This window comes from Marmota monax, unplaced genomic scaffold, assembly GCF_021218885.2.
Source record: "Marmota monax isolate L192 unplaced genomic scaffold, Marmota_monax_Labrador192_F-V1.1 WCK01_AAM20220418_F8-fsc00061, whole genome shotgun sequence".
Taxonomy (NCBI): domain Eukaryota; kingdom Metazoa; phylum Chordata; class Mammalia; order Rodentia; family Sciuridae; genus Marmota; species Marmota monax.
The window spans coordinates 17,133,997-17,157,441 of NW_026695230.1; the positions used below are offsets into that span (position 1 = coordinate 17,133,997).

General features: G+C 39.8%; 1 protein-coding gene across 9 annotated transcripts in view; it reads left to right on the top strand.

Moving 5' to 3' along the window:
* The window catches only part of Stk33 (serine/threonine kinase 33), a 186,723-nt gene extending 163,707 nt beyond the window's left edge, over positions 1–23,016 (top strand). For 7 of the 9 annotated variants that reach the window (XM_058576882.1, XM_046438328.2, XM_046438329.2 and 4 more), the window contains one exon: positions 11,351–12,015. In XM_058576882.1, the coding sequence (XP_058432865.1) occupies positions 11,351–11,536 (186 nt within the window). In that variant the 3' untranslated portion in view covers positions 11,537–12,015. Of the gene's footprint in view, positions 1–11,350; positions 12,016–13,598; positions 16,814–17,476; positions 17,779–18,671 lie in introns of those variants that run through there. The other 2 variants (XR_006850388.2, XM_046438327.2) reach the window with 2 other exon arrangements.
* The last annotated feature ends 429 nt before the right edge of the window (positions 23,017–23,445 follow it).

The window sequence follows — 23,445 nt, forward strand, 5'->3', positions numbered from 1 at the left end:
AGAAGTGTCTGTTCAGGTCCTTGGCCCATGAAATTCATATGGAAAAATAAAAGACCCAGAATAGCAAAAGCAATTCTAAGCAGGAAGTGTGAATCAGGCGGTATAGCGATACCAGACTTAAAACTATATTACAGAGCAATAGTAACAAAAACAGCATGGTACTGGTACCAAAACAGGAGGGTGGACCAATGGTACAGAATAGAGGACACAGAGACTAATCCACAAAGCTACAACTATCTTATATTTGATAAAGGAGCTAAAAGCATGCAATGGAGGGAGGATAGCATCTTCAACAAATGGTGCTGGGAAAACTGGAAATCCATATGCAACAAAATGAAACTGAATCCCCTCCTCTCGCCATGCACAAAAGTTAACTCAAAGTGGATCAAGGAGCTAGATATCAAATCAGAGACTCTGCGTCTGATAGAAGAAAAAGTTGGCTCCGATCTACATATTGTAGGGTCGGGCTCCAAATTCCTTAATAGGACACCCATAGCACAAAAGTTGATAACAAAAATCAACAAATGGGACTTACTTAAACTGAAAAGTTTTCTCTCAGCAAGAGAAACAATAAAAGAGGTAAATAGGGAGCCTACATCATGGGAACAAATTTTTACTCCTCACACTTCAGATAGAGCCCTAATATCCAGAGTATACAAAGAACTCAAAAAATTAAACAATAAGAAAACAAATACTATGTATTGATAAAAAAAATTAAAAGTCTGAAGTGATAAGAAATAATTGACTACTCTTGAGTGCATACATGATTCAAATAGTAATTAATCTTTAAAAAAAATTTTTTAGTTGTAGTTGGACACAATATCTTTATTTTTATGTGATGTTGAGGATCAAACCCAGTGCCTCACACGTATGAGGCAGGTGCTCTACCAATGAGCTACAGCCCCAGCCTGTAATTAATATTCTTAAAAGTGAAATTTGAATTTGAATTTTATCAAAATTTTTCTATGAATCTTGAAATACATTCTTATTAGAAAATATTTCTTTGTTAAAAGTAGATTACATGGACAATTTGGTGTGGAAAATGTAAATAATTTAGATCTACTAAACTAATGAAATATATGATTTTTTCCATTAAAATATTTGAAATTTGACTTTACTGTAAAAGGAAGTATCTCAGCAGTTTCTATTTTCCATTGGATAATAGTTCTCATAAATTCATTTGGAGTTCCTGATTTTGCATTTTTCACAAGCTGGGTAAAATCACCCCTTTTAAATAAGTGGCATAGCTATTGGAAAACTAGCAGAAAGAGTAACTGAAAATTTGTTTAAAATAAAAAATACTTTGAAATAAGCACTTTTCTTCTTCCCCAAGTAACAGTCCCTTAGTTCCCCACATGCCTCAGACCTTGTGGAAAAATACAATCTGATCTCCTCACTGTTCATATTTGGACTACACTTTTTTAAATTAGTTTTTCAAATAGGTGGCACTTGGCATGATCCTTTTTTCATTTCCACCTTTCTTAGATAAAGGTACTCCTTGAAGACAAAAGTGTTTATGCACAAGGACATCAAGATGATATTTTGTGTTGTTAGTAACCCTCCAATTTCCCTAGGATGGAGTTTTAATCAATAGTTCTAACTGACCCAACTTTCACTTCTACAGCAGTATTTGCTCATCTTTAGATGAGACACTTGGCAGAACCTACTTATTACATTAGCATGCCTTTTAACATTAAGTCCTTAGGGATTCCTGATATATGGTACCAGCTGCATTATTCATAAACTCAGAAAACAACTGGAGATATTTATTATTATAGATATTAAATGTTATAGATATTAAATAAATATCTATTATTAAAATGAACCTCTCCATGGCCATGGAGGAAAGATCTAGAATCTCTGTGATAGAATTATCAGAATTCTTGATAGAACTACAGAATTCTTATTTATAATGGAAAGAACTCTTACACTATTATATTCCAATATTGAAGCAATGCAGTTTGGCATGTGTACAATGCAGCTTGTACACTTAAAAGTACAAGCTCTGACTCTACTCCGCTTGGATTAAAATCCTAGATTTGCCACTTACAAGTGAATGATGTTGGGTGAGTCTCTAAGCCTCTATTTTCTCATTTGTGAAGTAGGAATAATAATTTCATCAACTAAGGGCTAAATGAAATCACTCATGTGACATTCTTGGCATGTGGTAAGTTCTCTGTAATGTTAGCTATTATTACTTTCATTATTATATCACTAAAGTATTTGCATAGAATATTACTAAAATTATATTTTATTCCCTGACTGTCTCAGGGCTCCTTTGGGTATAGATGTGGGAATAAACTAATACACAAACTAAGAGGTGTCATTTTCAAAGTGATGCTTCTAACCTCATTTGCCCTCCGAATTTTGTGAGGTTCCTAGGTACTGTAGTAGATTGCATTATTTTTCTCAATTCTTTAACCCCTCCCTGAACAGGATTTGTATATCCGCAGTTTTTTCCATTTGTCTTTGCAGTCTCCCCTACTAGAATAGTGGAAGGCTATTCTGTCACCAACAAGTGTTGATTTGCTTGTCTGACTTGCTTTGGATGTGATGTATACAGAGGTCTTAAAAGTGTTTTCTTGATTGGGCTTGCCCTCTTGTATGTCTGTCACCTGCAATGAGAAGAGCCACAGGTCCCTGAACTCTGATTTTTGTAATAGATGTGAACTCAATCCAAAGCCTAAAGTTCAGCATATTAAGGGCAAGCCCTGCAGCTTATTGAGAAAAATAAATATTTGTCATAATGAGAGCCTGATATTTTTGCAGTTGTTAGATAGCTGTGAAAAAAAATTGTTAATATAGTAGACCTAAACTGCTGTCCTTTTTTTTTGTTGTTGTTGTTGTTTTTGCAGTGTTGGGAGATTTTGGACCCAGGTTCTCACAACATGCTAGGCAAGTCCTCTACCACTGAGGTAGAGGACTTGCAAAGCCCTCTTTGTAAAGTTGGCTTTCGCTGGCTTCTTGGAACTTTTATTTCAGGCCATTGCTACAACTGTATCTGCACTATTTGCACAAACAATATGGTTTGTGCTGAATGCCTGCTTTTCTTCTGGGAGTGTGGGCTTTTGGTATGCATCAGTCAAAGTCTTCCTTCGTGACCTTCCCCTGATTAAAAAACAAAACAAAAACACTGATGCTGAATATCTAATAAGCTTCCTTGGTAAACAACATTTCATCTGTATCCTCACAACTCATTGTTGGGGAAATTGAGGGCATCCTGAGTGACTCTACTGGGAGACAACACTTGGAATCCTGTGTATGATGTTCCTGGACTTCACCCTAAGTACCTTTTTGCTGGTTGTGCTTTGCATCTTTTCACTGTAATAAATCATAGTCCTGTGAGTTGTCCTTGTGAATCATCAAACCTGGGGCTAATCTGGATACCTCCCAAACACAGTTCAGTAACTGCTGCACTAGCTAATACAGGTGCAAATAACTGATTGTACTAACATGACTCATGACCTGTTGGTGTTCTAATGCTGTTTGTAATGCCACTGCTTGTTTGGATTCATAGGCTCCTATAAATAAGAAATCTTTTGTTGCAAAGGGACCTTGTGTCCCTACTTCTGCTCCCACATACAAACTTCCTGTGTACTGCTAAGGTTTCACAACCAGCTAATCGAGATTCCCATGGTTAAAGGGCTCTGTTGGTTAATCCTTTAAATCATTTCCCTGTCCTCCCAAGCTGGCTTTTGCTCAGCTTCCCTTAGGGCCTATAGTTGTTTAGCTATTCTGTGTACAACCTTTCTCAATAGAAAACTAACTGTGTTGGGTTATAACAAATAATTCTTTAATTTCAAATGTATTAATTTAGGTCCCTTCATCTCTGACTCTGACTTTATATTATAATTATTATATATTTTATATTTATATAATTATATACTCCACAAAAAATGTTATGAGTTTTGCTTTAAACTGCCAAGTGTATTTTCAAGAAATTAAGAGGAAAAATTGTCTTTTATATTTTCCAGCTATTTATCATTTGTGATGCTCTTCTTTCTTTCCTGGAAATTGGAGTTACCATATGGTATCATTTCCCTTCAGCCTGATGAACTTCCTTTGCTTTCCTTGTTCTGCATGTCTGCTGGCAATGAATTCTCTGTTTTTCTTTATATCTGAAAACATCTAAGTTTTGTCTTAAACCTTGAAATGTATATTCTCTGCTTTTGGAATTCTGGTCTGACAGGTTTTTTAAAGTCTACACTTTAAAGCTAGTCCAGAGCCTTCTGGCTTTCAGTTTTTCTGATGAGGATTTAGTGGTAGGTTGAAGTGTTCTTTTCTTACATGTAATGTGTCATTCTTCTCTGGATGCTTTTAGGATTTTCTTTTATCCTTGATTTTCAGCACTTTGACAATGAACATACTAAACATGTTCTTCTTCACATTTCTCCTGCTTCAGTTTACACAGAGCTTCATGAATCTGTAAATTTGTATCTTTAGCCATGTTTAGGAAGTTTTGTCATTATCTCCCCCTCCCCCTGATTCTAGTCACTCATATGTCAGTTTGATATTGTGCTACAGGTCTCTAAGGCTGTATTCATTTCTTCAAAAACATTTTTCTATCTGTTCTTTACATTGGATACTTTCTATTGATCTATCTTTAGGTTTACTGACTCCCAAGAGTAATTTTTTTTTTAAAGAGAGAGAGAGAAAGAGAGAGAATTTTTTAATATTTATTTATTTTTTAGTTTTCAGCGGACACAACATCTTTGTTTGTATATGGTGCTGAGGATCGAACCTGGGCCGCACGCATGCCAGGCGAGCGCGCTACCGCTTGAGCCACATCCCCAGCCCCTCCCAAGAGTAATTTAATGTCAATAAATTAATTACCATAATAGAAACACAAAAATAGAAAATCAGAATAGTTCTGTATTTATTTAAAGAACAAAATATGTGATAAAGAACTGTACATAAAGCTTTATTCCCAAATGATTTCACTGGTTAACTATTTTAAATCTTGAAAGAAATAAGATAAAACTTCCATACAGTCTGGAGAATATTTCCCAACTGATTTATAAGGCAAGAACAAACACTAATACCAAAACATAACAGAAATGTTACAAGAGAAGAAAATTAATAAATATAGATGCAAAAATACTCAACTCAAGGTTAGCAAATTGAATCCAGAAATATATAAAAAAGATAATATATCACATTCAAATATACAGTACATTCCAGAAATGCAATTTTGGATTCACATCCAAAAAGCAATCAGTGTAATTCACTATATTGTTAAGTAAAGGAGAAATGCCATATAATTACTTCAATAATTTTGAATTTTTTTTTTTTTATAAAATTTAAAACTCAAACATAGGAGAGACAATTCAACCTTGGGTGAGGAATACAAGGAAACTTCTTTTACAAAAGGGATTTTACAAAACAAACAAGTCCAAACCCCAAAACTTAACACTAGCATCATTCTCAATGGTAAAATAGTAAACATTTTCCTGATAAAAATAGGAGAAAGGCAAGAATGTTCTCTCTTCTTCTCTTGAACATTGTACTAAAGCTCATAACCAATGCAACCAGCAAATAAAATAAACAAAATTACATTAGTTGAAAAGGAAGAATGCAACTATCTTTATTTGTAGATGACATGGTAGTGTATATAGAAAATCCCAAGAAATCTACCAAAATTGAATTGAGGATATTACAGGATTCAAGATCTGTACATAAAAAAACCACATGTAGTGTTCTGCACTAGCAATGAACAACTGGAAAATGAAAAAGTTATTTGAAAGTTTTTGGAGCATTATAATTATACATAATAGTGGGGTTTATTATGCTATATTTGTACATGCACATAACATAATTTGATCAATTTCATTCTCCATTACCTCTCTTTTCCCTTCTCTCTTCCCCTCCCCCCATCTCTTTGCTGTACTGTACTGGTCTCCCTTCTAACATTATTATTGTTTTAATTCATGCATTATCATCATGCATAAAAGTGAGATTCACTGTGGTATTTTCAACCAACAACATAGTAGATTTCATTCCCCAGTACTTACCCATGCCCTCCTATCCTCTCTCCCTCTTGATCCCCATCTTCTATTCTGTTAGTCTCCCTTCTATTTTTGTGAGAGCGTTTTTTATTCTTTTTTTTTACTAGCAGGAAAACAAAAAATCTACATACTATTTGTAATATCACCACAAAATATAAATCTAACAAAATTGTATGAAATATTTATACCAAAATTTACAAAATATTGTGAATGAGATAAATTTTCTAAAATTTAGAAAGTCAAAGACTCTAAAATGGCCAAATTAAAGACGGGCAAGTCCAAATGTTAGCAAGAATATGGAACAAGTGAAATTTCCCTACATTCCTCGTAGGATGTAGTCCTTAAAATACACGTTGCAGTTACTTATAAAGTTAAGTATTCACTTGGCATTTACCCAGAAATTCAAAATTCACAGAATGACTTGTAAATTCACAAAATTTTGTCAGATATGTTTATAGAAGCTTCATATATAAACAGCCTAAAACTAGGAACAACCCAAATGTCCATTAACAGAATAATAGGTAAAGAAATTAAGAGATATACTTACATGGAGTAAAACTTGGCAAGAAAAAAAATTACCAATAAGTAAATTAATCTCAAAATTTTATAAGGTTTAGCATAATAGTCCACAAATATTTTAATAAAATTTTCAATTAAAATATTAATTCAAAATAAGTTAGATACAAAAGATCACATATTATATTCTTTTTTGTTTATATGAAGTTTTAGAAAAGGCAAAACTAATTTGTATTTAGAAAAATTAAAAACAGTCATGACCCCAAGATAAAAGGATTAAGTGGAATATGGCACAGGAAATTTTCTGGGAAATTGTTCTCTTTCTTGACAATGGTGTTGGTTATATAGATCTATATATTTTTCAAAACGCCTCAAACTGTACACTTGAGATTTGTGTGCTATACTGTATATAAATTATACCCTAGCTACAATGAAAAGAAAGATATTTAGATTTTTCTCCAATGAGCAAGTTAGATTTCATTTTCATTAATTCCATATAAGACCCAAGTCTTTATTTGGGTTACCTTATAAAAGAAGTTTATATATTTGGAAATTGATTTCTCTTCCCTTTGTTTTTCTTTCACTTCCTCCTAAAAACCATAGTATGTGAGATAAGGTGGGTGAACATTCCAAAAAAAAAAAAAACTATAGCAGAAAACTTGCATTGGAATTTTGTCATTTGGACCTTGGGCAGGCCTATAATTTGAATGTGTGACACTAGAAATGGTTGCTATGGTGATAAACCACTTTACTTAAATAACATGTATTTTACTCAAAATTCAGAGAAATGGTAACAGTTTCTAGTAATCATGCACTGGTATTAACTTGCAGGGGTATGCCTAAAGCTTACAGGTTTTGCATCCATTATCGCCAGATAAATTTATCAGGTTAAGGTTATGTCAGTGAATAAATGAAATATATTTAGCCCAATCTTTGTTACATATCTTCCCTTACACACATGGAACCCCCTATTCAAGATTAATAATAGGAGGTGAAGAAATCAAGCCAAGGGTATTGAATTACAGGAAGGTGAAACTGGAAGGGGACCTTATAAGGTCATCTTTTCCATCATTCTGCTTCCAGTAGGACTGACTATTCTTCAACGGTTACAAATGGTTAAGAATTTGTCAAAGATGAAGAACAATTGAAATGCTGCTTGGGGAAGCCCCTAGTGTGACTGACTATAGCACTAGGGGTGACCTCTATCTTCACAGTATCTTCTTCACTTTATAGGTTTTAATTTTATATGTGTATGTATTTATAAATTATTCTTCTTTCTTTTTAGACTGAAGAGCTCTATTATAAAGAAACTGTCACCCTTTAATTACATTAGTAGTCTGACTATAAACCTTCTTTGGTTCCTTTACATATATTTTCACCTGGTTTCAGTGTTTTAAGTAAAATTCATAATTTTATATGAGGATAGAAGTATTTTCCCTTGATATCTAAGATGCTTTCTGATGATAGCAAGGTTTTCTTGCCCACTGTACAGTGGTGCTTTAGATGCATATCTTCAGAGCACAGTCTACAATGATTTTTAGATCTTCTCATGGACTGACAAATAGATGGCCAATAGTCTCATGATGATCATTTAGGACCTTTTCCCCTACAACTGAATATTGAAATTCTTCTGTCATCTTTCTTGTACAGTCTTATGGGAGCTCCTCTCCTTCTATTTGCCTTTCATGACCTGCAAGATCTCGTAGCCTTGGCAATTTCACTTTTCATTTCTCTGTCCTATTACTTACAAAACTGTAAAATTGCATCAGTGACAGCATAGATCCCCGAGGAATCCCACCAGCTATGAGAGAAGAAAAGGAGAAACCCAAAACTCAGATAATCTAAAACCTAACAAAAGAAATCTCTGAAAAAGTAAGATTTGTTCACAGGCCTAGAAAAAGCCTGGAAGCTGGAATTTATTTTGGCTGTTTATATTCCAAGGACTTGGCTCTTTGTGAAGAAAACTACAGCTTGACCTAAAGGCCCTGTGGTGGCCATTCTGCATCTATGCTCTGTTAACATCAGAGAAAGGTTTCAGTTGAGGGGTACTCAAAAGGGAAATAGGAAACTCTTTAGAAAAACTATTTAGAAAAATGATTCTGCTTCCTGAGCCATGCCATTCTAAACTTAATGCAACTGCAAATGAACAAAGAAAAATTGTAAGGCATAATTGTGCTCATACACACACACAGTATTTTACAGGTTAAACCTATATACACAGAAGCTTCTGAGTATTTGCAATAAACATTTGAAATAAAGGTAAGCATGTTTGCATTGATGCTACAAGGGATTTGTTTCAATGCAGTTAGTTTTAGGCCAATTTTGAAACTTAAAATATGGTCATCTATATTAGTTCTAACTTGTATTGAACATCAAATTGACAAAGAAGTAATAACAGACTCCTTTTTATACTGAGAGAGTAATTATTAATTCCTATAACTGCTGTAGAAGATAATATGATGACATCTTTTAAAATTATAAATTCATATGCCTTTTTGATCCAGAAATTCCACTTTTAAAATATATAGCCAATCAATAATAGTGACACATGCAAAATGACACAAGTCTAAGACTATGTATAGCAGCATTATTTGTATTAGTAAAGGACTGGAAACAACCTGAATGTCCATTGTGAAGGGACTGACTAAATAAAGTATAGTACATTGAAAGAAAAGAATTACTGCCTAGCCAGAAAAAAAGAATGAGCAATCTTTTTTTTAAGAATTATCATAGAATGATCTTCAGGACAGTGTGTGTGTGTGTGTGTTGTGGAAAACAATATTGCTATCCCTGACCATAGAGATTGTTTCTGAGTATTTCTTCCTGGACCCATTAGTCTACTTTAAGGACTGACATACATTAACAAATGAAACATCGAGGAAGAATGGAAACATTAAGCCAGATATGAATATAAGCAAATTAAAAGGAAATGGGTGAAGCTCTATTATATTTGTATAATATTAGTTGCAATGGAATATTGAAAAACATTCCCTCAACAATTTGAATAATAACTCAGAATCCAAGTAGAAATATCAAAAGAGAGAAAGAGTTACACTTAGATTTGTCTTTTAATAGGATTTGTATATAAAGTTAATTAAATTTTATGAATTGAAACTCCTAAATAGGTTTTATGTTTTGGACTGTACTAAAGAAAGCCATGTGTCCTCAGCCAGATACCAGAACATTAAGGGTGCCATAATCTCACCGTATTGACGAATATAAGGAGTTTCAACAAGAGGAAACAACCTATGTTAGTGAATATTAAAGACTTTTAAATATATTCCGCTTTTTGAAAGAATACATAGAAGCAACTGAGAAGTCTTCTTGGGGGTAAAAAGGAAGAGAAAATGACCTTTTTACATTTCAGATTTATACAAATTATTCAAGGTACAAAATGCTTTTTAAGTATTACCTGCTCAAGAATTAGCATACATTGTTATAAAGTCAGACATGAGTGAGGCTCTGAAGAGGCACATATTTAAGAATTGTCTGCAATAAACAGACATCAGGTGGATCTTCTCTTTCTTTAAATATAGATATCAAAAAGTGTAAATGACCTGAAACTTTGCTGCATCTCTGGGAAGATGTTTATTCATTGGAGATACACACACACACACACACACACACACACACATACATACACACACTACTGTGCATAAAATGTAGTTATAATTTGTGTTATAAAATGTACTTATTATATATGAGTTTGAATGATCAAAGAAACACCAGATTAATTTGCTTTGTGTTATGTATAATTTTTTTCACATTTTTGAAAATTGTTCACCTGACCACGTGTACTCTTTCAGTTAACCAGAAGAGTAAACTTGTGAACCCTTTCTCAGACTGTTGTGTGTAGATGAGAGCATGTTATATCTATACCCCATGCCCCTGGCCCCTGTCTTGTTTTATAGCATCCAGGAACATTCTGCTCTCTTTTATAACTCTTATGCTCAGTTTAATTTAATTAAAAGTGATTAATTAAAATGAACCAAAGGTCAAAGTAGACTCTGCTTCCCTCATGACATCAGAATTTGAGACTGGTTCCTCTTCTACTATTGGAGTGAGGTGATCTGAGAACTTACAGTTGCCTGTGAAAATTCATCTGCTTGTTTTGTGCTTTAAACTCACACAGTACTTTCATGGCTACCTCCTCAGTTCATTCTCATTATCAAAGTAAACATGCAATTATTGTTTTCCATATCCCTTTACCAGTGAAGAATTGAGACTTTAAGGGGTCTACAGACCTGCCCAAGTGGTGTGACTATGATTATAAGTCAGTTCCTGGATTCATGCAGGAGAATGGTGAGGATATGAGAGTGGTTGGTATGCAGCAGTTTTGTACCCCACTGGGCGGGCACATGTCATTTTGCATGACAGAAGTTTTGAAACTGAGCCTGTATGATTTGCTTTACACCAAACACTAAAAAAGTCAGTTGGCTTAAAGGTGATAAAGGGCCAGGTGTGGTGTCACATGTGGAAGGCTGAGGCAGGAGAATTGTAAGTTTCAAACCAATCCCAGCAACTTAGCAAGGCCCTAAGGACTTAAGGAGACCCTGTCTCAAAATAAAATGTAAAAAAAAGGGGGCGGGGTGCGGCTGGGTGTGGTTCAATGGTTAAGTTACCCTGGGTTCAATCCCCAGTACCAAAAAAAGAAAAAAAAGCTAAAGGATCTTTTTGGAGAGATTTAATAATAAGTTTACAGTGTGACTATTTTGTGTCCCAAAAATAGAATGCTTCAACTTGCAAATCTTTAATGACAGTGTCGTTCTTTGAGTTGATGTTTATTTTCATGTCTGAAAATTAATTCAGGTCTCTTCTTTCATTTGTAGTCCAAGAAATTACTTGGAACCAGTAAGAGGGCAGATACAGAAGACTTTGACACGTGCTGTTCTCTTTCCACCTCTAGCAAACTCCTTCCAGCTGATCTCAAGGGAGAACTAGAGAAAACCCCTGTGTCTCCAACCAAATCCACTGCTAAATCCACTGCCCTGCTTCGATCCAAAAAGAAACTCTAAGGCTCCCTCCAGTGCTGAATAGTACAAAAACAAACTGTTCTCTCTAGTGCTAAAGGGAGGGCATAGGAGGGGAAAGGACAGTACTAAACGGAGATTCTTTTTAGCTCGGCTGGGCCCTGCCTTGTGTTTCATCAGGTTAAAACTGAAGCTCGTTATCTCCAAAGCAGTGTAAACTGCACAGGGTGTAGAAGGACAGCCACCAACAGGCTTGATGTCAGGCTGCAGCTGAAATCAACATAAGTTGTACCTGAAGTTTGCTTTGGGAGGGGGTGCAAATGCCCTCAATGGAAGGCTGTGGGCATACTTGCTCAGTTTTACTTAAGATTTTGCATTTAGGCACAATTATTTGCAAGGGAAAAACAAAAGGCCAAATATGGTAATGGAGGTTCCAAATAATTATGTGCACTTTGCACTAGAAGACTTTGTTAGAAAATTACTAATAAACTTGCCATAGGCATTATGGCAGAAATGCTTCAGTCCTTCACGTGTTCTTGTGATTTTAGGTTGCTGTAGATTGTTTAGGACAACTTATTTTAAACATAAAAAAATAGGACATTTTGTAACTGCTTGCCATTAACTTGCTGCTAAATTCTCAATGTATTGATTAAGTCAATAAAAACCAGATGTTACCCATGCACGTTAATTTTTATGTTAACGAGAAGGGAATATATTAAGGTCTTGTAATCCTTAGACCATAGTTGGCCTGTTGCTGCAATGGTAGGTGCATACCTTGGGGATGGGCATGAGGCTGGATACAGGGAAAATACATCATTAATCTTAGTATTAGAGATATCTCCTTTCCACCCAGTTAAATAATTTTGCTATCCAGAGGCTAAACTGGGTGAATGAATGTTTCTTTTGGCTTCCCAATTTAAAAAAAAAATCAGTTTGTATTTTTCTTTATAAAGTAATAACCTAGCTTAATTTCAGACTCTCATGGCATTGTCATTTAGGACTCCAAAGTGAACCATACTTGGCCAGTTAAGCAAGTACTAGTATATATAAATCCATTCAGTGGCTGAAGGATGTACATGTGCTTTTTGCAATTAATTTAGAAGACACTAGTGTGATTCTGAATGCAACAGAGATAACACTGGCATGAGTTACCCTGGCCAAGGGGTTCTGCCAGTATTTTCTTAATACCTTCAACCTGCTTCCATTGAGGGAATCTGTGAGCCAAACATGTCTAGTGTAAGTAGTCTTAGTCTTATTTTAAAACTGAAGTTGATGTAGCTTCTTCAAGTTCTTTCCTCCTTTTTGATTATTATTTCCAGTTCTCTTGGAATCCCGTACAGCATCTTCTAAGCTTTAAGTATTCTCTTAGGGTTTTGTGAGCCAGCCTTTGAGGAGTGTGTTCTGTCCACTAGATCATAACCATGGCCTCACTAGCTAAATGGAAATTTCCTTTTCCTAGTAGTACTTGGAAGCAGAGGGGAGAGCTATAGTCTGTCACCTCTGAAGGGAAGAGCAGGGACCTAGACCCTGATGGAGAGCTGGTCTCCTTGCAAAACAGCCAACCAAGACTGTGGCTATGACTCTGCAGAGTTCCCAGGCCTGAAAATGGACTATTCCCTGTGTTCAAAATGCTTTTACTTTTACAGTGATATTGTCTTTGGGGATTAGAGGAGTCTGTGGTAAAATTGAGTACTATCCACATCTCTCTGGGCCCTAAATTAATGATTCTGTTCAGTAAGCCTGAGCAAAGCACCAGAACTATCTACTTATTGAAAATTGAAGTTGTTTTATAACATTTTAGTGTCTCTGTACCTTTTCCCATCACACACCAGGCAAGAACCAGCCATCCTTCCTATCATAAGATGCATTCTATTAGCTCTCCTAATAACAGAGATATTCTGTTACATATCTTCATCTTATTTGCATAGAATCTTTCTGATAGAAATTTAATTCACTCTTTGGAGAGAGAAGTTCCTTATTATTTCTGTTATTTATTCATAAGGAACACATTGAGACTGGGCCGTATCTGAGCTTTGTTTTCCAACTAATAGTCCTCTTTCTTCATTTGATTTCCATTGCTGTGAAAAACGTTGCTCTTCCCTTTCAGCTTGGCTTCGTTGACCAAAAGGCTATCTCTGAGGCATCAATGACAATCTCTCTGACACCTCCCATGCACCACAGGACAGAGAGCTGGGTTTTGCCCAGAGGGACACACTTTGTCTCCACAGTACAAAGCAGTTGTTTCCAATACTGATCAACTCTCTGACTTGATGGCAGGTAAGTCAAGGCAGGAAGAATGTAAAAAAGATAGGAATGCAGGCCTGGAGCTGGGGATGAGTTCATCTGAGAACAGAAGATGGTATCAGAGAAGAAAGGAAAATGATTGGGGTTGGGGAAAGCAAAATGAGAAGCAAGTACAGTTAACAAAACTGAAGAATGGCATGTGGCTTTGCCAAACCTGGAAGCAGAAGTCAAAGAAGGGAAACACTGCTCATTGAATAGCCAGTCTAAAACAAAATTAGCCCCCTCCCTGGCCTGTATACAATCAAAGCCAAAGACAGGGCGAGGAAACAAAGATCTATGGAAGCTGGGAGGCTGTGGTTTGAAGATTTGGCCACACATAGTCCTTACGTTTTGAGTAAGAATGTTATGTAGTATGGGCAGGGGAGGGAGTAGAAGAGAAAAAATAAAAACATTTTGTGCTTATCATGGAAATGCTTTGTTTAAATAATTCTATTTGACTCCAAAATATAAGTTCCAGGTTAGACAGATCAAAAGCAGTGAGTCTTGAAAATGAATCTTTTAAAATTCCAGCCCTGCTGTTGGAATAGAGAATAAAGGCTTTGTTCAAACATGCATTCCCAGCAGTAAGCAGGGCTTTGAAATTGGCTGAGGAAGTTGTGTCCTATAATGGCTGCACTTGGCTGGAGATCAAGATGCTGTGGTCTCTGAGAAATGACCCTGAGCTGGATATTTTCTATTGACCCCTTCAAAACTACTCTGCCTGCTCTGTCCTCTCTATCCAGAGGCTGATCTGTAGGGACTGCATTATCGGGCTGCCCTGACTCCTGGATTAGTTAGGATTCTGTCCATAGAGAACAAGCCCCAGACGTTCCTCCCAGTGCCTTGTGTGCTGGGCCACTTGGCATTTGCTGCATCCTCCTTTTAAAGGCCAAGCTCCTTGGCATCCCTTAGCAGTGTGCTCCTGGTCCCTTTAAGGACAAGACCAGCCACTGTTGCCCTTGAGTACTATATTTTCCTTTGTGGGTTTCCCTCTCTGTCTCTTTATAAATTGTCTCTTCCTTGAACTCTCTTCTTTCCCACAATCCAGATCCTTTCCTCGCCAACTCTGCATTGTTCTTGACCCAGGATGGTTCCTATCATATTAGAGTTAAGCAATGAGCAGAGCACGAAGCCTAAATGAGTTCTTCCTGAAAACATGAGGCACATGGGTAGTCACTGGGGGCTGGAGCAGGGGTGCAGGGGAACTGTTCCCAGGGTTGGAACCTAAGCAGAGTAAAATAAACCTAGCATTAACCAACTGAATCTGAAATACAAAATGGACTCGACCCAAAAGGCTTGCGTTTTTGTCTTAAATTCCAACCCTAGCTTTGGGGCCTAAAGAAATAAAAAACCAAGAGGCCCTCCAGCCTGGGAGAGGGGCCACCCTGCTGGTTCCTGGCTGTTGATGAACATCTGCCTAGAGGCTTCCAGGGGACCCAGGACCTGTTGTGCCAAAGACAGAAGCACAGGCGGCCTGAAGGCAGGACGGCTCCCTGGGCTTTGCCTTTGCTTCATCTTTGCAAGCACAAAAATCACTTCATAAAAGCATTTTAAAGTAAAATTTCCACTATTCAAAGGTCTTACATAGTTCAGTTTTACTCTTCAGGATCCTGTATTTTTCTGAGTGAGCTGACTTCGAACTGATTTTTTATTTCTGTTCAGTGAATTGTTATCACTTAATTCTCATTGGTGAGCCAATTTTCTTTGCCTTTGTTCTTCAAAGGAAGGCCATATTCAGCAACCGTCTTGCATTTTAGTGTCTGCCTTCCTTAGTTGCTGGTGTAATCAACCCTGTTCTGGCTGTGTCAATTCTCCACATTTCCCTAAATTATTGGGAGCAGCCCCCAGCAGGAGTCTTGGGGCCTCTCACCTGTGCTGTGAGCGGCAGCACTCAATTGGTGGTAGAACACTGGGAAAGCCAAAGGGGTCGTCACAGGCGTTGCTGCAATCTCAGAAACCTTCTTCTCCCTGCTGCCCAGTGCCATCCCATCTGGGAACACATAGCAAAACCTCAGAGGACCTCCTCCCCACAGGAGGCAGTGGTTTCTGGCCTGCTGCATCTGAAGTTAGGGCCACAGATGCAGTGCAGCCCTCTTGCCCCAGTACAGACTTGGCTCACCCCTCTCCTAACTAGATCAGGCAGCATCTTCACACCCTAGCCCTGGCAATGATACAGAGGGCCCACCTGTCTCCCTGCACGTGGGGCACTGAAGCATACCTTTCACTCTTTTTCTGCAGGCAAGGTCCTGAAAGCAAGCTATTGTTCAGGGAAGACTTCCCTCATTAGCCCAGAAATCTGTTTCCATCCATAGGAGCAATTGCAAAGTCCCAGCAACAGCATTTCCAGCCTCCCCAAGGGACAAGACGGGTGCATTGGAAGATGGAAAGCAACTGACCCTTGTGTGGAGGTGGCCACTAGTATGTGCTGGTCCTAGATTTGATTTACACTGAATTTACTTGACATCACAGTCCTCTTGTAAGGGGGATTTTAGATTATATTAGTCTGTCTTTTAACTAAAGTCCCTCTCCAGAATGATGATGTAATAATAGCAGCAACATTTCACAGCACTTACTCTGTGCCAGACACCATGCTAAGCCCTTTATGTGTATTAGTTCTTTTAATCCTTACAATAAACTACGAAGATGGTACTATTTTTATCTCTACACAGGAACAAATTGAGGCACAGAGAGATAAAGAAATTTGTTCAAGGTCACGTAACTAATAAGTAGCAGAACCAGGATCCGAGCCCCACCACCAGGCTCAAGTGCTATTGTAGCGCTACGTGCCTCTCAAGGCCTTGGTGGCTTTGCTTCCCTACTCTTTAGGCCTGAGACTGGGGTAAAGTTTGATCCCAGGTTTTCAAAAGGTCAGTGGCTCATGCACACCTCTGTCTCCCAGAGTAGTAATATAGGCAAGCTTGAGATCTAAGATATCAGAAGAAAGCAGAATTATTTTACATCTTGACAAATTTGAGTAAGATCCAACAACATGAAACAAGGAAGGCTGCATTCTGAAGGACTCTGCATGATAAAAATAAATTTTCAGTGTTTTCACTGGTCACTCATTATCTGGAACAGTCTTCAGCAGCCTTTGAACATGTCTTTGACCAAAGAGCAAAGGCTCTGTTAACTTCCTCGGGCGGGCACTCCTTCTGTGTGAATGTAGTAGACTGATGCTTCCCAGGAGCAAAGGTTTGCAATTCCCATCTCAGGTAAATTGGGGTTAAGAATCATTATAATATTTCTATTTCTATATTTCTTCTTCAGGTGGGATGGGTAGCTGTGTGGCTGAGGATGCAGAACTCAGAGCCAGCTACTGGAACTCTCCTCTGCACCCTTATTTGTGTGCCTCTAACTTTTACCATTACTTACTGCTTTAGGATAACACTAGACACAAGGATGTCTTCCCCTGTCCTCCTGACATCCTTCTAGCTCAGGTGTCTCAGACACACTCATCGTGCGAGGCAGGAGGGACTTCTGATCTGGGGGATGAAACCAACAGCTAGGGGTGGTACTGCCTCCCCTGGGCTGCCCATCTCTCAGTCAGCTGTGTGCTTCTTGGTGCTGAGAAAAGAGAGGCAGATCTAAATTGGGGTCCTGGTTGCTGGTTTAGAACTTTTGGAGGAAACACCTTCTAGTGGGAAAGCTCCCAAACATACTGAAATAGGTCATTTTTTGAAGGAGTTATGTTTTTTTCCGCAGGAGCAGTTGCCGGGTTCTAGCTGTACTCCCTTTTCCCCAGCAATGCAGAACTTAGTCACAGACCTCAGCTATTCAGTTGAAGTTTCATGTCTACTTTCTGCTTCCTGATTTTTTATACTAGTTCACATCCATGAAACACTGCCACGTGCCCCACCCCATATTAAACTTCAGCAAGAATGTCTCACCTGCAGTGCATCCTGATTGCTTGGAGAGTAGCTAAACAATTCTTTCTCCAAAGTGACCAGCCTCTGGCTCTGTGGCAGCAGCATGAAAGATGGAGTGGCATAAATGTTGTTCACCAGGTAAGAATAGACTGAGAGCTTCAGCTATTCATTCAAGAAACACCTCTACTGTCTACCATGTACCAGCCACCATGACAGGCACGTGTGCTAAAGAGCCACATAGTCTTGGAGGTACAGGGGACATGATAGCAGTCTATACAAACATGTAATATGATTATCTTGTGACTAGATCTAAGAACAGAGTTAATAGAGTGCTATAATAGAGAACAGCAGGGTAAGACCCCTCTTGGAGAGCCTTTCTGAGGAAACTTGAAGGCTAAAGTGAAGTCAACCATGGGAAGAGCCAGGGTAAGAATGTTTTAGGCAGAGGGAACAGGGAAAGATCTCAGGGGATTCCAGGACTTGGTTCAAAAGCCAGGGTGATGGGGAGGAAGACCAGGCAATTCAGGACCTTGGAGATCTCATTTCTTCTAAATATCATTGACAGGCTCTCAACTGGAGAATGACATATGGTTGTGTGTATAAAGTACTCTGTTTTCTGTGTAAGGAATGACTCAAAGAGGAGCAAAAAGGGGAGCAGGGAGATTAGTTAAGAGGACATCAAGTGAGGTGGTGGCAGAGAAGATGAAGAGAAATACATGAGGTATACTTTAGAAATAGATTTAATGGGATTCAATGAGGATTAGATGTGAAGGGTGAAGAAAAGTAGGAGAGAAGCAGGAATGACCTTTGGCTTCAGTAATCAGATTGATGGTAAGTGCATGTGCTTGGGAAGATGGAGTTGGCAGTTGACAGTGGGATGGAGACTTCTATCTGGTCCTATTAAATTTGAGTTGCCTAGCAGATCTTTAAGTGGAGATGGTTGCCTGAAACAGATTTAAAGGTAGAATGGATCAAGGAGGATGTAGCCAAACCTCCTTATAACTTGATTAACCAAATCTGAATTGTGACAGGTAACAAGGCCACAGCAGCCAAATCATCATTCCATAGCCTCCCATCAGCAAGAAGTCAGAAGACCGGTGGACCAAGAACTTATCCCAAATGAAATTTGCAGGATAATAACTTTTTGAATGGTTCTGTCAGCACCCACCCACCTCCATGACATGCTTCCTGGGATGGGGGCTCCCTGCCTTCCAACACAGATGAATCCTACTCTACAAACAACACATATGCTAGAAGAGTCTTCACATTATCTGACATCTGCTCCTCTCCGGACTCTCTGGAACCTTATAAAGTCAGCTCCTGCTGCCATGCAATGGCCCCTCAGGGTTGAGGGTGATCTCTAAATCCCCGAGCATCTTCTACAGTCCAAATATCCCCACTTCTCTTGGGCTCCAGTCTAATTTTTCTGTCTCTCCAAGTGTGACCTGGACCCCAGAACTCTGGATGCCACACCTCTGTCATGTGTCGTGTGTTCCTGTTAACAAGGATGCATGGCTATCTGGCTTTAGTTCCCTGTGACAGGCTTTAATGACAACATATCTCTGAAGCACATTTATTTTCTTACTTATGTCCTTGTGGCAGACTTCCTGTCACCACTAAAGAATCCTTTTGCTGCATAATGCCCTCAGGAGTAACAGAGTATGTTGATGTGCCTGGGTTGGATCTGAGTCACAGAGCCCTGAGTTTACCAGAGAAGACAGAATTATTTTCCATAAGTCTCTGTCTTGCTAATTATGCACTGAGATATATGGAAAAGTAAAAAGGTACAGATCAAATTACAGACCTGCTTGCCAGGGAATGCATTAGCGGCCCAGCTACCTCTGGAGGGGCAGTAAGACACAAAGGAGAGGCCTGGCAACCTCAGACAGTACCTGTCCCAAGCCCTCTAGCAGACACATGTGAGTTGTCATCCGTGCCTGAGTGCTGTGGGCATCCCGCCTTCCCATCCTCAGGCATGGCGAGTGGGGTGGGAATTAACCTCCATGACTGGCTCCAATGGCCCTGAGTGTTCCTCCTCTGTTACTAAAAGGAATCTGTGTCATTTTCAGAGAAAATTCTGAGCTACACCCAAACATCTCTGAGAATTTCCAGGAGTGCTCTTGCATGTCCTTGGTCACCTGTATCTCTTTTCCTAGAGCAGAAGTTCAAGTGTGACCCTCAACACCAAAGTGTTGCTTCTGATATCCTGGCCTTCACTGTTCCTTCCAAGGCCTCTGCTTTACTGGCTACTGGGCAGATTCTGGTGAGCCAGTGGCTGGGGTAGCTGCTGCCAGCAACATGCCACATGTCCAATGTGGTGAGGGTCAGTCTTGAATCCCAGGGATCCATCCTGACCTGGCATGATGCAGTTGCCTAAGCTCTTGGGTCCTTCTTCCCTCACCGCAGGGTGTCCCTTAAGTAGACTGGCCTTGTGGAGCAGAGTGAGTGGGTGGTGAGTGAGTGCTGGGGAGCATGCAACGTAAGATATAGGGTGGGAGCTAGGTAGGAGTATTTGGGAAGGGGTGTCCTGTGGGATGTGAGTGGGAGGGAGGGGCCCTCAGAAATTGCTCAGGCTTCTTTGGCCCCACTCCTGGGTCTCTGGAGCTTTCCAGGAATCCTGACATGCAATGTGTCTGCTTTCTATCTGGACTCCAAAGTAAAGACACCAGCAGGCTATTTCCAACTGTCAAAGGACAGAATGCAAAGAGCATATCTGCCTGTGATGAAGCGGCTCAGGCCCACTCGTACCTAAAGTTTTGAGTGACAAAATCTTTCAAAACACAGAGCCCATCATGGAGATACTAAGAGGCATCTTTGGAGGTGCAAAATTTAAGGAGTAGCCCAGCCCTCCCTACCCTGCAGCAGGCCCAGGGAAGGAGGGTTGTGGTGGTTCAGTGCTCGCTAGACCAGAGCCAGGCAGGGTGTCAGAAGAGAGTGGAAACGAAATGGACCCCTACACGGGGTCAGGGAAGGCACAGCTCTTATGGCTTAGTCACACACAGCTCTGGCAGCTGGTCCCCTGACAGCTTAGCCCACCTTCAGTCTCTAGGGTGAGCAGCAGAAGCCCTAACCCTTAGCTGCTGTAAAGGGGGAAAGAGGCCGGCAGGAGACACTCCGCTGGCCTAGATTTCTTGAGTACCCTTAAGAAATCATGTGGAGGTCCCCATCACAGCCTTTGGAAGTGAAGAGATTTAAAATGAGGTACATTTAAATTGGCCAGTTTATGGGGAACTTGTTTGGGACTAAGGTGAATACTGGGGATTTGCAGTGGCACCCACCTGCACAATGGAGACAGCAGTATCAACATCAAGACTGTAGGGCATCTACTGGTCATTCTTGGTCAACAGGACACCATCTCCAGTTTTTGCTTTGGCTGTGACATGGTTGAGGAAAGTGGTAGTGTTTACAAGGTGCAAAGGGGCACAGTCTGGTCACTGGTTTTGATTAATGGACAAACAGAAGCAGGAAATGGGACAGCAAGGAGGAAAGAACAGGTGCTAGGAAAACACCTTCAGATTCTGCTTTTGAAGCCCAGTGGCTATGGCAGCCACCCCTCCTCCCCAGGACTCAGGATTCCAAGCCTCCACAAAGACCCCTGTTTCCAGGAGCCCCCTTGCCCCATGTGGCCAGTGTGCTGTGTTGGCTGGGTCAGAACTACAGCTCTGACAAGCTCACTGACCTGGGGAACAGTCCATGGCCAGCTCAGGAAGAAAGAAGGGAAGGAGGGTGGGAAGGGGGGGAGGAAGAGAAGGAAGGGAACGTGTTGTTTTTTTTGGAGCCCAAGGATTAGGTTGTGCTCTTCAAACTGAGTTTCCCAACCCTCCAGACTAGGACCCCTGAACCCCAAGATTCACTGATCTGCTTCTACTTTCTAGAGAAAAGGGATTTGCAAGTAAATGAGTTGTACACAACTTGCTGCTGGCAGCACATATGAACTGCTTACATACGATTCAAGAATATAAGCTTAAACACATTATAAAACAGTTCTCTGCGAGCCTGAAAATTGGCCGGTAGTTCTATTACTTTCCCCTGGATGGTATTGTTAGTCTCTCAAGTAACACAAATTCAAGGGCTACATCACCAATGATGAGTTTCTTTCTGTGGGAGTGGTGGGAACCAACAGGAACGCCCACTTCAAATGCTCATGGTTGGGAGGTAAGACCCTGGTTACCCTGTTGCTGCAAATAAGCGTTACTACGCATTTTCAGGGTAAATCGACAAGCAACTACATGGAGAACAACAAAGCTAAATTCATGGGAGTCTGTAGTTAAAAGCAGAATAGCAGCTAATTAAAACCACCACCACTTAGGACAGTGGCTCTTTAAACCCTGCAAATGTGCTTTTGTGGGGAGCTCTGCAGCACGAATGCAGCCACAAGTCTTAGCGGGCTTGGCATTGCAATCTTTCATAGTCTCTGGAAACACATTTAAGTTTAGCCCAATTCTGGGATGGAGAAAATGCTACATGTTAAAAGTTCCCCTTAGAAAGGGAACATGCTTGCTTGCAAAATAGCCCAAGATGGGTGCCTAGGCTAGAAGATGAGATGCCTGGCAGGACTGAATCCTGGTATGGCTATTGAAGGAGAGGAGAGTGAGGGAAGGGTGAGGTGGGGAGGATGTGTCCACTTCTCTGGAGAGAAAGTGAGAGAATTCCAGATAATCAAACCCTCCACTTGCAATGTGTGAAGATCCCTGTTAGGGGCTAAATATTTGTGTCCCACTTATGTCAAAGCCAACCCCCAGCCAGGCATAGTGGCGCATGCGTATAATCCCAGTATGTTGGAGGCTGAGGGGGGAGGTTCGAGAGTTCAAGGCCAGCCTCAGCAACTTAGCGAGTCCCTGTCCCAAAATAAAATACAAAAAAAAAAAAAGGGATGGGGATGTGGCTCAGTAGCTAAGTGTCCCTGGATTCAATCCCCAGTACAGAAAATTAATAAATAAAAAATAACCAACCCCCAGTGTGACTGTATCTGGAGGTAGAGCCTTTATGGAAGTAATTAAGGTAAAATGGGTCACTAAGGTAGGGCTGTGATGGAAAAGGATTAGTGTCCTCACAAAAAGAGACAATACAGAGCTTACTTGTGTGCTTGTGGGCTCTCCATCCACCTGTGTGAGGACCAGCAGAAAGGTGAATGTATACAAACCAGAAAGAGGGTCCTCACCAGAAATTGAACTTGATCCTGGATTTCCAGCCCCTTGAGAAAACAAGTGTCTGTTGTTCGAATGACCTTGTTTGTCCTTTTAATTTTAGGACAAGGTGTAACTAAGTTGCCCAGGCTGGCCTTGAACTTGTGATCTTCCTGCCTCAGCTTCCTGAGTAGCTGGGGTTACAGGTGTGTGCCACCACATCCGGCTTCTGCTTCTGCTTCCATCTCCACATGGCCTCCCCCTGTGTCTTTTTTTTTTTTCAATTGTAGTTGGACACAGTATCTTTATTTTATTTATTTATTTTCATGTGGTGCTGAGGATCGAACCCAGGGCCTCATACGTGCTAGGCAAGCACTCTACAACCCCAGCCCTCCCGGTGTCTTTGTGTGTCTTCTCCTCATCTCTTCTTATAAGGACACCAGTCATGAGATGTAGGGACCACTCACTGTGTCACTGAACCCAAGAACCAACCCCCCTGGCCATTTCTTGTGGCTGGAAAGTGTCCTGAATAAAGCGCTTAGGCTGGCGTCGAATGCCTACGGGCATCATACAGAGGCTCTGGAGATTTCTCTCCATCTCCTGTTCACATGAGCTATTTCATCTTCTTTATCCTCAAGTTTAGTGGTTGATTTTTTTTTACCCTAAATTCAGGATGTTA